Source organism: Poecilia reticulata, chromosome 18, assembly GCF_904066995.2.
Source record: "Poecilia reticulata chromosome 18, P_reticulata-male-v2, whole genome shotgun sequence".
In the NCBI taxonomy this organism is placed as follows: Eukaryota; Metazoa; Chordata; class Actinopteri; order Cyprinodontiformes; family Poeciliidae; genus Poecilia; species Poecilia reticulata.
This window is the reverse complement of record NC_088847.1, coordinates 15,699,444-15,713,124: the sequence shown is the minus strand read 5'-3', so window position 1 is coordinate 15,713,124 and position 13,681 is coordinate 15,699,444. Positions and strand designations below refer to the sequence as shown.

The following is a 13,681-nucleotide window of genomic DNA, read 5'->3' as shown; positions in this document are numbered from 1 at the left end:
TAGGGAGGTTTCTCGTTCAGGAATTTAACAAGAGGATAAAACTCCCCTTTTCTTGAAAGATGAAGATAAACTCATCCTCATAAACACACAGCTCCTCATTTGGATTGCAACCCAGAGATGGGAAGAGCACTCGTATTGATTGGTGCTGCTCACAATGGAGGCGGCTCGGCTGGTCAGTCGAGCGTAAAAGCTGATAATAGTTTTTAGAGAACACCCTTGATTTTCCTTGAAATTTAAGCAATTCAGTGGAGAATCTCTCACGGTTCAAAGAACGTGTAAACTTGCCATCCCTGAGTGCGTACGTCTGAATCTGACCGCTCTACCATTCTGATTTCCCTACTGCAGTGGCAGAAACAATGGACAACATAAGACAGGTAGTGCTAAAGATCATCAAGAGGCATCGTCTGTTTCCCGTCCGCTACTTTCGCAGTTTCGGCAAAACACGCACCGTCCTTAAATGACCACTTGATCTAGCCTTAGATCAAATTATCCAGTTAAGAAAAAAGAAAAGAATAACAGTCTTCTCAACTTTGAGCATTTCACTGAACAGGAAATAAATGTAAGGTAACTCTTCAAGGCAGTTTCTGATGCAAGCTAAAAGCTGCAAGAAGCAAACGGAGAAAATTATTAGGTTTCTAAACCCGTAAAATGTTTTTCTAACGTCCAACAGCAAAAGTAAATTTTAATTACGAAACAAGTATATTTGGATTTTAAACTCTTATCATACAAGTTAAAGGAAAACGGGCATTGCGGAATATACAAATAGAACCCTTCTGCAGTTCTAGCTCGATGCGCGGGAACAATGGGCGTGTTCAGCCAGTTTCTGAAACTACAAAAAAAAGACTGAAAAGATTGTTTGTAAAGGCACACTCAGGGTCAGTCTGACCCCTCCTTGGACTGTGGGAGGGTTGACTTACCATTGAGAAACGGCTTGCTGCTCCCTTGATGGTTGCGATGGGGACTCCAGTTCTTCTGCCTCTGGGTCTGACTCAGCATCGAAGATGTGCGGTTGCACAATTGTTTATCTTTTTGCATTCATTGTCAAGTGCATAAAGAGTAAACACTGAATTTGAGGGCGCGGCTCGCTGCAGCTTATTGCATAATAGTGACGTTGCTCTAACATCTCATTCTAGAAGAAGTTCAAACTGGCAGAACTGACGAAGTGAAATCTCACCAACGGAGGATGATAACAAAAAATTTAATGAACATTATCTGTGTAGCTCATAGACCCATCCTAACTTCTTCAAGTAAGTATAATAGGTCTCCTTTAGAAATGCTGGAAACGATTTCTTTCCTCTCTAGTCAAGAAAAAAGAAAAGAATAACAGTCTTCTCAACTCTGAGCTTTTCACTGAACAGGAGATAAATACAAGGTAACTCTTCAAATGCATTTTCTGGAAAACACTGAACTTTAGATGTTAAGAGACCCTGTAGAATATTCTTCTTGGTTTGGAGGCATAACTTTTATGAGGTACAGTGTAAAAAGCAATTGAATATCCAATTTCATTTCATGGTAAGTTTGCCTCTTTTTCCGCATTTCTTACAATAGATTTGTAGTTTTGTAGCTCCTTCTGTCCTTTTTCTAATATTTTGCAAATTATATCTGCTTTCAAAGAGTCTGTGCTCATTTTGGGATAATTCAATCCAGGTTTAAACCAGACTTCATTCATGCTTGTCTCAATATGTGGTTTAATTGAATTGTCAAAAAGCATCAATAATGCTTCTTTGGTTTTGTTTTCCTAATACAAAATGGTGTAATAATTGTATACCAATATTGTTTTTTAAAAAATAGTATTGCGGGACAATATTTAAGATCACAAATCCCCTGGGGATAAATTGCAAATTATTATAATTTTTTTTAAAGTTCTTGGAGATTTTCTAAAGCTTTTCAAGATCTATTGCTGTAATGACACACTCTCCTAATGTTTACACTCACCTAATCCCAAATCCAGAATAACTGGACATAAAAATGATATACAAAGTATTTCAAGGTTTCCTGAAAATCTTTATTCTTTTTTTTTTTTTTTTTTTTTTTTTTTGCTGCACCATGAAAGAGATACGATCAGTGACACGTGAACAAATGTTTAGTAGCTGATTTAATCAGAAAGTAGGTTAAAGTAGAGCCAATCTCAATATTCGGCAAACCAAAACGAGTGAATTTTGTTAGTTGATTTAAAAACAAAAACAAGAAAAAGGTGCAGTGTCATATATATAGCTGACTGAAAACTCGCAGCAAAACATGAGGAGGCAAAGTCTTACTCTTTGTTGTAAAACTCACTTTAATCGGCATCTCATTAAGAGGATCTTAAATGGCAGGAAAGGTTTTAGTAAAAATAGTGATTTTGAAACTCTTTCTTTTGAAAACGATGCAAGAAACAAAGAAACAATGGAGAAATCATGCTTTGTTTCTGAAAGAAGAAATTCTGTGGATTTTTGTTGTTGCTTTTTAAGCATAGTTAACATTATCACAGTGGAAAAAAAAGTACTGAAATAACCAGGAAATCTAAAATAACAACTGAACATTACAACAACAACAAAAAAACGTTTCCAAAAAGATCTGGTTCACTCTGCAGTCCAGTTAAATACAGGGGACTCGTATGGGAATTCATAACATAAGACCATATGAAATAAAATTTTTTTAAAAAGTACAAAGGGTTATCCCATAGAAACTCACTTACTCAAAAAAATAACCACCCACGTATTAGGAGATGGATTCATGAAATATTAAAGTGTTTCAGTGGTTTCCAACGAAAGCTGTCGAATTGGCCAGCAGGTATGAAAGAAGCGAGAAAAAGAAAGAAATGATGCAACGGCTTCGTCTGCGCCCGGAGACTACAGACGATCGAGATCAAGATGAACTGCAGTTTTCTTTCCATATTTTGAGTTTACCCTTTCTATGTCAGTGACAAGAAAATAAGTGACAGAAACTAACTGGTTAGCAGGAAGGAAGGAAGGAAGGAGCCAGGGAGAGATGAGGGGGACTAAAAGTGCATGCATACAGCACAGAGGGTGTGCAGAGAGGGAGATCAGCCTCAGCCAGAATCAATTTCCTAGACCCCGAGTTCATTTCATCAATCAGCGCACAGATAGAGGCGCACACACACACACCACGGCTCGGCTTGGACTCCTGCCAGGCTCTAATGTCCACCTCTCCCTTCCTTCCTCTCCTGCATTGGTATAAATGGACCGTGCAACTGCAGCGTTTCAGGGCCAGCCGTCATCCCCTGTACCAAGTGGAACATTCCTGCAGTGACCTCGGTTTAACGACCCAAAACATCTCTTATGTAACGGGACTCATTTTGCTCTTTTAATTTTTTTTTTTTTTTTTAAACCGTGGCACTACCAACAAAATTTGCGGCAAGAAAATTGTTTGGGGTTCGCAACAGCAGCAGCAGAGAGAGAGAGCTCCTACGGGTTGACACATGGAGAGGCAGTGCTCTAATAGAAGAGAAATGCCATCACCACACATTCATGATTTATTTGCACAGACCAAGATGACTGAGGTGATGCCCTCCTACCCTCCAGCCCGCTCAGCTTTTCAAACTGAGGCTCTGACTATGCCCCCCTTTTTTTTTGTTTAGTTTAACTTCATCATAATTGTGGATCTTCTCCATCTTTCTCGCTTTGCTTTAGATTTCAGTAGCATAACGACAAACTCATGTGTAGTTTAGACGTCGTAAATGATGTACAATGGGTGTGTTGTGTCTCGGGTTCTGAATTTATTCAGGTTCTCAGATGTGCAAAAAAAAAAAAAGATTCTGCAGGTTCGTTCATTAAATATCATTTAATAAACAAAGCTAAACCACGATGGAAGAACTGTGGAAGAGGCCACCCAATGCTGCGTTTTCATCATTAGGTAGATTAGGCACAGTGGTATTTATGTGCTGTAAGCTCAGAGTGGGTGCATCATCTCACTTTTTTTATTTTTTATTTCTGTGCATAAGTACAGTATTAGTGACTGTAAATGCCCGCATGGAGCATCTGAAACTGACAGACGACCAGTTTATGTCTCAATCTCACTATCTTAAGTCGACATGTAGGGTCCAGTCAAAAATAACTACTCTAATTATCTTAGAAATAAATGCAATTGGCCTTCCACTCTCACCTCATTCTTGCTCTGGCGGGAAGGAACACTGTAATTTCAGTAACTCAATGCATCCAAACTGGATCGAGACAATTTTTTACCGGCTTGAATCGTGCTCCACTTAACTTGACTGTTTTGTTTTACGTTGGCTGCGAATCGGGCCGTACGTTTGGACGTGAGTAAACCGGACCTGTTTGTGCATTGAGATGGCATTTGTTGTGAATCGGTGCTCTGTGCAATACATAAACTGATTTGGATAGAAAAAAAAAAAGAAAAATTGCTAATCAGAAATAGGTTTCATGCTTTGCCTTCAGAGAACAAAGCATTCTCATTCCCGCAAGGTGATTACATTTGCAGGCTTTTACCTGGTGAGATAGCGGTAGTTTGCAGGACAAAAACTCTAGTTCTGTTCTTATTGTAGGCCCGAAGGCAAGCAGGTTTCGACTAGTAATGGCAAAGAATTTAATAGCTTCTTTTAGTGCTTCGTACACACATTTACACAAACGGTGTGGCGGCTCTGCACACGTAGATAAGCCACTCAGAGATAATCAACAAATAGAAAATGTCATTTTCACTAAGGATTATTTGGATTTTTTTTTTTTTTTGTCATTTTACCATTGTCATAACACACCCAGAATGGGCAACATGGGACATTAATCATGCTAATTACGTGCAAGTAAGAAAGCATTTAATAGTTTGTTAATCTCCCTATAAATAACAAAAACACAGATTTAATACTCCCATCAGTAAAGCTTAGTTGAAAATTGTATGTGATCGCTTGTCTTATGATTTACTATGTAAAATAAAGCAAAGACTTCTTTTTTCATAATAAAAACACAAATAACATTCAATGGTGATTGATTAGCTAGAGTCCATTCTTTTAATAGTTGAATTTATCATGGCATTATATAATAAGATGGTCTTATATAAATTGGCTATATCTAAATAAATACAATTTTATTTTACTTAGCATTATTAATAACCAATGTAAAAATGATTCCTTATTTCTTCATGAGCTTCCATCATTTGTTTACAACATGTTTTCCCCTCCCTTACCAGTTTCTGACCTTCTCCTTTGTCCTCAGAGGGGGGTTCATTCCTTATACATCTCCTCTGTATGTGAAATAACAGGCCAGGTGCCAGTCCATCAGTCCTCGCCCTGTGAAGAACCATTATTTCTTAGTGGTATGAGAACTAGGGAAAGAGAATCTTAAAGTCGTGAACAAAGGAAAGGGGGAGAAAAAGAAAAATGTCAGCGCCTGAAGAAAAAGAGCTCCTTAATTGAGAGCGAATCAACCTCTGCTTCTAGCTGAATGTCAAAAGGTGTGATTGGAGATTGGGTGCTGATAATGAATAATTACATCAAAGATGATGGACTCCCCACGCATGTGGAGTAGGTTTTGCCGTGCACTGTCTGCTACGTTGTGCATGTTCTGGTGGAATAGCAGGTGGAGTGGTGTGTGCTCAGTCTTGCATCAGACTCTTATATTGCGTGTGTGGATATTGGGAGAGTCGGTGTGTGTTGAAAGTTGAAATTGTAGCTGGCGAATCATACATTTAAAAACTAGCCCTTTTTTTCTGCACCCCTTCAGTCACACTGACTTAACCAAAATGAAAACAGAATGCTGTAAATGTAGCTGCGTCATTTGCCCCCATTTTAACCATTTATGAAAATGTAACTATGTTACAGGCACATTAATTATAATTCCACCTGTTTGTGTCAGTCTTGTTTTCAGCCATAATTTGGTAATTCAAAGGGTTTGTAGCTGTAATCCAAACAGAACCCCTGTTTTAATCTGGTACTCATTTGCAATAAGCTGAATTGCGTAACTTGACGCATTGGGATGAATCGTAGATATACGACTACTGTTAAAGTACTCTGTAATTAAAAATGTTGAGTTCCGTGTCAAAAAATGCTATTGGTAATGGTAATTATCATGGTCATTAAACATCACAATTTGAAAATCCCTCTGTTTTAATGTTTTGCGACCTGATCAAGAACGCTGAAATAGACCTCATTGCACTAAAGCATCAGTTCTCGCAATCAAAAGCAGCTCATTTTTTTGCCAGTGGCAGCGTGCTTATGCTAAAAATGAAAAGCTATTTTTTTCTCAATTGTACTCAAGTGTTGAGAAATACTTACCTAACCTCCAAAGTGAATGAAAAGCAGCAATTAGCATGTTGACCCTATGGCTAAAAGTTAGCTTTCTTCAATTACACTAAAGCAGCGTAATATTACATTACAATCACATATTGCTAATAGGAATTAACTTGGTCAATGAGCATAACAGTCAGTAAATTTGATTTTTCTGGCTTGCAACTGGAAAACAATTGTTGTTCCAATTATACTTCTGAAGTAAACATGCTTTAATGCAAAAAGCAATGCCAAACTTCTAGTTTCACTCTTGGCTGTTAAGTCAAAACAATAAACGTGTGAAGGATTTGGGTTTTTTTTGTTGTTGTTGTTTTTTGCACAATAGGTACAATGCTTAAAAGTTGCTTGGTGTGAGATTTTCTAGTTTTTTCATTATTCATTATTATTTCTGTTCATCAAAAGTTATTTACAGATCCAGTCTATGCTTGTGTGAGTTGCACCAACGCAACATTTTAATAATAAAATCCGATTTGTCTCATTGGAGACATAAGTGTGGTATTAAAACCAGATTATTTTAATCACCAGCTTTGTTAATTGCAACATGCTTCTAGCCACTACCTCAGTTTTATCCTGCCTTTACTTATTTATGCAACACTTAAAGTAAGAATGCTCTGTGGATAAGTACAAAACACTGCACTCAAGACGCACAAAAAGATCTCCCTCGTCTTTACACTGTTTGATTCGATTCATAGCGAACGCTATTACTGTCTGATTACTCCAATTTTTCATACATCTATAGGAACAAACTTGCAAAGTTACTCGTAACGGATGTTTTAGACAATTCCTGGTGATCGTTTCCGTGAAAGGAAATGTTTCTACCAGTAACAACTGTAGACGTTCAAGTAATAATAATCCGTCTGACCACCCATTGTGCTTTGAAGACTTAAAGAATATCTTTATTTCCAGGGGCTGCTGAGCTGAGCTTGGCCTTTGGAGTGTTTGTACCAGGATTGAATTGCTGTGCTTGACCAATTAGCATTCCATTCATAAATCTTGCCATTGGCATTTTTAAATCTTTAATGGCTCTTAATTTTTCATCTTGTCTTGGAGATGTTCACTCCTGCCCACCCCTCCCCCCAGGCACCCCTCTCACTTTAACTTACTTGCTTCACCGCTGTTGTGTGCCGATTAACGAAGGCGTTAATAGTCCTTCACTTCTATTATTACTGTGCAAGGGGAAAAAAAATAAAAACTTTGTATTAAATGGTTGCAGATAGTTGCTACCAGCAAAAGCTTTTTCCACCCACTGGATTGTCTTAATGTTGTTTTACTTTATTTATTTCGGTGCATTTGTGTGCTAAGGTTGTCTGCAGGGTGGGAGATCATTTATCACACCAATTAAAGACTTTAGCCTCAAGTCATGCAAGGACTGGCCTCTAGTCTTGTAAGCGTTGGCTCTGATTCATTTACATGATTAATTCCTCTTGTAGATAAAAGGAAATGGCCACAAAACCAAAATAAGACATTTAGAGTTGTTACAAATTCAGGTGTTGCTGCCACTAGATGACCATTCCACCCTGATACACGCACTTTGTAAATCTTTTCAAATGAAATAAAGGAAAAACAATCATCCATCCATCCTGCACGATCCCCACAGGATTGTGGGATTTGTTTTTCGCTCCTGAATTCCCTCTTGTTCTCCCTTAACTCATACCATTTACCAAATCACCACGTCAAGCAGCTTCAGTTTTTCTTTTTTTTTTTTCTTCTTCTTCTAAATAAACTCTTTGGATTCCCCAGGCTATGGTGGAGACGGTCAACAATTTGCTGCAGCCACAGGCCCAGGCCGCATGGAGAGAGCTGAGCACCGGGGAGCAGCTGAGAGCTGCCACCATGCTGCTGGACACGGTGGAGCAGGGGGCCTTCGTCCTGGCTGACAACCTGCTGAAGACGGACATCGTGCAGGAGAACACCGAAAACATTCGTAAGTTTGTTCTGGGTGTTGCAAAAGTAAATAAAATTAATTAAATTACATTTTTGGCTACATTCCAGCCAAAAACTTCATTTTATTTAACCGGATAACAAAAACGATAGTGATGCAACAATAAAGCATTGGAATATCCTCTTTTTTTTTTTTGTAAAGTTACCTATGGTCATCTTCCCATATATCTGAAATTAACCAGAAAAGTATAAGATTGTACTTAATTTTTTCACAAAATCTGTTCCTAATGACATTGAAAGGGCTTGTATTGAGTTGGAGGAAAAGCAATAAAGTTTGTTTTTTTGCCCCTTATGGTTAGAATCAACCCCAGATAAATTCAATTTAACTTTTTTCTTTGAGTTTGCCTATGCTCAATATTTAAAATAGTCAAAGATCAGAATGCGAATAGTCGAACTATTAAATGCATTCCTGAATGTGCTAACAGACTTTTTCCCTGTTGTTTATATTTTTGAGATCACTAATATTTCACATGCGTGACGTCTTTGGGTGTTGTTTTTGCCCAGATTACTCTTAAATCTCAAAATGTCCTTTTTACCTCACATTTATGCATTGCTCTGTGTTTGTTGATCACACAAAACCTTATTAAGAATTATTGAAAATACTGGCTAAGTAAGAAAATGGGGAGAAAGCACAAATGATTGTTGTTTCTTTGCAGGGCATGAAAACAACACATTCACGGTAAATGTGCATAGACAAACTTTGACCCATTTTGCTTGGGGAAATTGTAATCCTTAGCCTCTCAGAGTTAAACTTAGAAACAGAATGCCGCTTTTATTCTTATAAAAATGGCCACTTGGCTTGAACACTCATTGTGTCTGACAGTTATCTTCCCTTGGAGCAAGTCTGTGCGATCTTGTAATTCAGCAGTTGTTGTCACTGTGCCAGAATGTCCCCACAGCCTTCAGCTTGGTTTTATCTCAAAAGTCAAAAATAACTGACAACACATCCGACTCTCTTCCTTTACTACTACATGAGACGACAACAGGGCTCTGCTGACCTTATGCAAACTATATTAAAATGTTTAAACTGTAAACTTGCTCTGCTTTATTTCTCAGGTGCAAAGTTGTGCGCCGGTTTCACCCCGAGTGTGTAAAACAATGACAAGCAGTCCAACTTATCCGAGTGCACTTTTTTTATTTTTTTAAAATAAAGCTCAGTCTGATTTTTTTTTTTTTTCTTCAAGCAGTGATTAAAATACTTCGCTTGACTGGTAAAATTCTACTTTAAATAGCCGATATTTGACCTGAATTAATTACGCGCAAGCAGAGAATATCACGACATCATATTGACACAGGATGTAGTTTCTTTTTGTCTTTTTACAGCCTCCTTAAGCAGTTTGGAAAAGTCCTCGATTAGTATCCAGTTTGAAAAAAGAGACATGAGAGTGGAAAAATAATTGCATTTCAGGACTTTATTTCCCATCCTGAACAGCCCTAAAAAGGACAAAGAATGTGTAGACTGTGTAGGTTCCCAGTTTTTACTGCGGCATTAACATTTAGGAACTCCTGTTTTCAAAGATGTAGTAAAAGCTCAAAATCTATGAAATGATTTCATCGAGCTCTATGCACGTTTGTATGACACAAGGAAGATCATTACTGGTTCCAAATGTGACCTTAAAAGTTTAAACATCATAAGCACACCATGTTTACATGACGGTCCTAATTTGCTTATTATTGTAGGCACAGCAATTGGAAAAACCCGAATGATGTGAATATCAGTGTTCATGTTGTTGTGCTTGAATAAAACCCCTAAAGAAAAGTACAAATCTCCAAACAAACATCACATATGCTCTAAATAACCCTAACCCTACATTGACGTAAGTTCATTTCTCATTCACATTTACATTCAATAATAAAGCAAAAACACAGACTAATGTCTAACGTGATTATGGTAATTGTTGAGAGAATACAGGGAGACTGGATACATCCTGTATGACCACCCAGGAGTAAACTATCCTCTTAAACTGCACAGAAAGACATTTTTTCACTTATAAAGTGAACTTCTTTTCACCAGTATGACTCTCAAACAAAAACAAGACGCATTTTAGTAGCGAACCGTTTTGACTTCATCGCTCCCGTTTGGTTTTGCCGTTTTCCTCCGCGCATCCGACTTGTCCCTGCCCTCGCCCGTCTCTCTCGTCATACAGAGGCCACGGTTCCTCCGCGCAGCTATCGATCCGGGTGCCGCTCTCGTATTGATGACGGCGCTTTCTGAGCCACTAGATCAAGTGTGAAGGTCACTGGAGCAAGGCCTCCTCTGCAGCTTTGGAGGTTAAGATCTACGCGGCTACTCTCGGCCAATAGCGTTCAGCTGTAAACTGGCATTTATCTTGTCAGATTGCGTTTAAATTTATGTCAGTTATTAGGCAGAATTAACCGCCGCTCGTGCAGATCAGGGATCAGCGCTCATTATTCAGAGTATAAATACCAGGCGAGCCCAGATAATGAAACTCGTGTCATTACTGTTTTCCCTGGCGGGGTAATCCAAACCTAGAAACACAGGTTGTTGAAATTTTGAATTATATGTGCTATTTTAAAGTAGGGAGCAGCACATTTTTTTGTCAGTCTGAAGCTAGTGGGGCAAGGGAATAAAAAAAAATAAAAAAAAACAGCGTCATGATGAATAACCCTCTACTCCTAACATGGATTTATTTTTTTATTTTTTTTATTTTTTTGAAAAGCATATTCTTGCTTCCATGGCAACCTAAAAATATAGGTCTACTTACTTAAAAGGAAGGAGGCGTTGAGAAAATTAATAAAAAAGGGGTTTTATTGTATCTGGCACACAATTCATCTGGGTATTAAGGAGATTCTGAGCTCGTTTAGAAGGAGGGGAAGGGAGTAGCGGTGGGGAGGACGAGAGGCCCAGACTTTATAGCACGTTGTGGTATTCTGGTTAATTATGTGCTGGTGACATGTTTACTAGGCCTTATCTCTCTGTTTGCTTGGCTTATTTTATTTTATTTTTTCAGCCGCTCAGCTCCTGTAATCCTTCATGTCTCTGAGGGGTGTTAAATGGGAACGACGACGAAATCCCGATTTTTTTATTTTTGTTGTTGTTGTTGTTTTTTTGTTTTTTCAGCCCCGTTAATCAGTGCACCAGCCAATGATTGATCTGCACTTTGAAATCCTTGCGATGTGGAAAGCTGTAGCGTGTGCAGATGTACTGTATCTTCTGACATGTTTGCATCGGTGTCAGTGAGTGAGGGCTTCAAACGGTTGTAGACAAGCTGATTATGAATTTTTTTGTTGTTGTTGTTTTTCTGCACGGTATGTTGCATTTTAAAAGCATTCACTACTTTTTCAATTAGCAGCCACAAACTTGTGTATGCTCCGTTCTGTTTTAGTGTAATAAACTAACACAAAGCAGTGCATATTTATAATGTAGCGCTAAAACGATACATAGCCTTGGACATTTTTTGGGGAGTAAAATTCTAAAAATTACAACCTGCTTATGGATTCAGATTATTCTGATAACCTTAAATAAAGTGAAGCACAAACCTAAATGCCTTCAGAACTCTCCTAATTTACGACTAAATTTTAAAACCCCTAGTGGTGTTTTTTGAGGGTACTGTATTTTATTTCTTCTGCCATGGTGTCTATGTTTGTGTTTACACTTCGCAGCCTGTGTGCCCATGGAGGGCGAAGTTTGCTTCGCTCCTTCCTCGATAATCTCATGAACAAATTTCTGCTGATTAGCCGTGTTATTCAAACCCCTGCTTTGAAGGTACAACCCTTGAGTCCAGCAACTCCTATGGCATCAAAGAAATTCCCCAGAGCCTGTCGTAAGCTCTTTTACACAGCCACGCAGGGGAAAAAAAAAAAGGAGCGCATAGAGGGAGAAGAAAAATGCTTCCTTTATTCCAAAGGCAGACTTGGAATCCAGGGAATGCTGCACTATCTGGGGTATTGTCTTAGCTAAGTTGAATAGGAATGTATCAAAAACCCTCTGGCCTTTAGAAAACCACAAGAGAATGCTAATACAAAAGATTTTCTTTGGGTTTTTTTTTTTAATAGAAAAGATGGGAGCGCCATGGTATGAAAACAGATACAAAGGGAGGATTAAATGTGCCCTCGCTGCAGCCCTCTGTTGGCTCTAACCTTTATCAAAGTCAGTGTGTCACGGCGACATCAGATCACCAGCTGAATTCGTTATCGGATTTAATTAAGTTTCTTTCTCTTACTCTTGTTCGAGCTGTGTTTCAAGATGAGAGTCCGCACTTCAGACTAATCAGGCAGCTTTACTGCCGCTGCAACAACGACTGCATCTCCTGCGCTGGTTTTCATGTTCTTGCTGCTCAGATCAGCGGGAATGTTGAGGCGCGTTGAGCTGGCAGTGCTGTGGTTGAAGCCTGTATGTTTAGTCCCAGAGTGATTATCGAAAATGTACGTTGACCCCTTGACCCTGTTCCTGTTGTGTCTGTAGCCATATTGAGATGTAAAGTCAATATGGCTTCACATATTGGCTGAAGTAGCTAACGTTTGCCTTCAAACACAACAAAGAGTATGTAAAAGGCAAGTAAAAATATGATTTTCAAAGGAATTTAGTGCCAAAACAATCATTAGACAGGCTGCATCTTAATTTCTTAGCTTAGAGTCACTACTAATTTAGCTTGTCAGAAAGATTTCATGATCAATAAGACCGTAAAAGTGAACACAGATCAGTTCCTCTGAGTTCAAAACCATGATTCTTGAACAGAGAAAGGTGAACTCCCCTTTCTGAGAGACGATCCTCAGATGACCCCTCTTCACCATTTCTGTAACATTACTCATCACCTTTAAACTGTGTTTGTTCAACACTAGCGCTAATAATTTTTCACCACACATTAAGGAAAAATCATCCAAGATGTTAGATCTACATGTTTTAAAGTAAAAACATGTTTATCTTTATGTTTTTTTTCTTCTACCAATCAATGGATTATTGATTTTATCCCTTTATTCAAAGGCATTCTGACATTTAGGGGTGCCAAAACTTCATAACCACTGGTGTCATGACCACTACATGGTCACTGTATTGCTAGCTTAAGTAAAATATATCTTAATATAATAACCTTGATAGAATAGGCTCCTTACAGCAACCTGCTTGCTAACAGAAGTCTTTTCCCCTCTCCTATATGACAGGGGAAATATTTGAACCATAAATTTGAAGTTTGCTTCAGACACAACAGCTGTTGAAAAGCTATAAAAGCTCCTCTTCATCTTCTGCCTATATATCGCTCGCTGTCTCGGTTCATAATGAGAAGAATCATTTCATGATATCAGGGATTTATTTTCTTTCTTATGCATCAGTAATGTCACTATTGCATTTAAAAGTCAGTTTTCCTAAAAAATGACATTATCAGTAACGGTAACAATCCCTGTAGTCTTTGTTGAAAGCTAGACTACAAAAGTGCCATGATGAATAATTGTTGGAGATGCATTTTTTTTTTTTAAATCTGACAATATCGGAGATGCGTTTGAACCTTTCCCTGTTGCATATATATATATATATATATATATATA

General features: G+C 38.2%; 1 protein-coding gene across 22 annotated transcripts in view; it reads left to right on the top strand.

Moving 5' to 3' along the window:
* Window positions 1–13,681, top strand: part of LOC103480667 (adhesion G protein-coupled receptor L3) — a 275,386-nt gene that overhangs the window by 208,749 nt on the left and 52,956 nt on the right. For all 22 annotated transcript variants that reach the window (XM_081599528.1, XM_081599541.1, XM_081599532.1 and 19 more), the window contains one exon: window positions 7,979–8,162. In XM_081599528.1, the coding sequence (XP_081455654.1) occupies window positions 7,979–8,162 (184 nt within the window). The remainder of the gene's footprint in view (window positions 1–7,978; window positions 8,163–13,681) is intronic.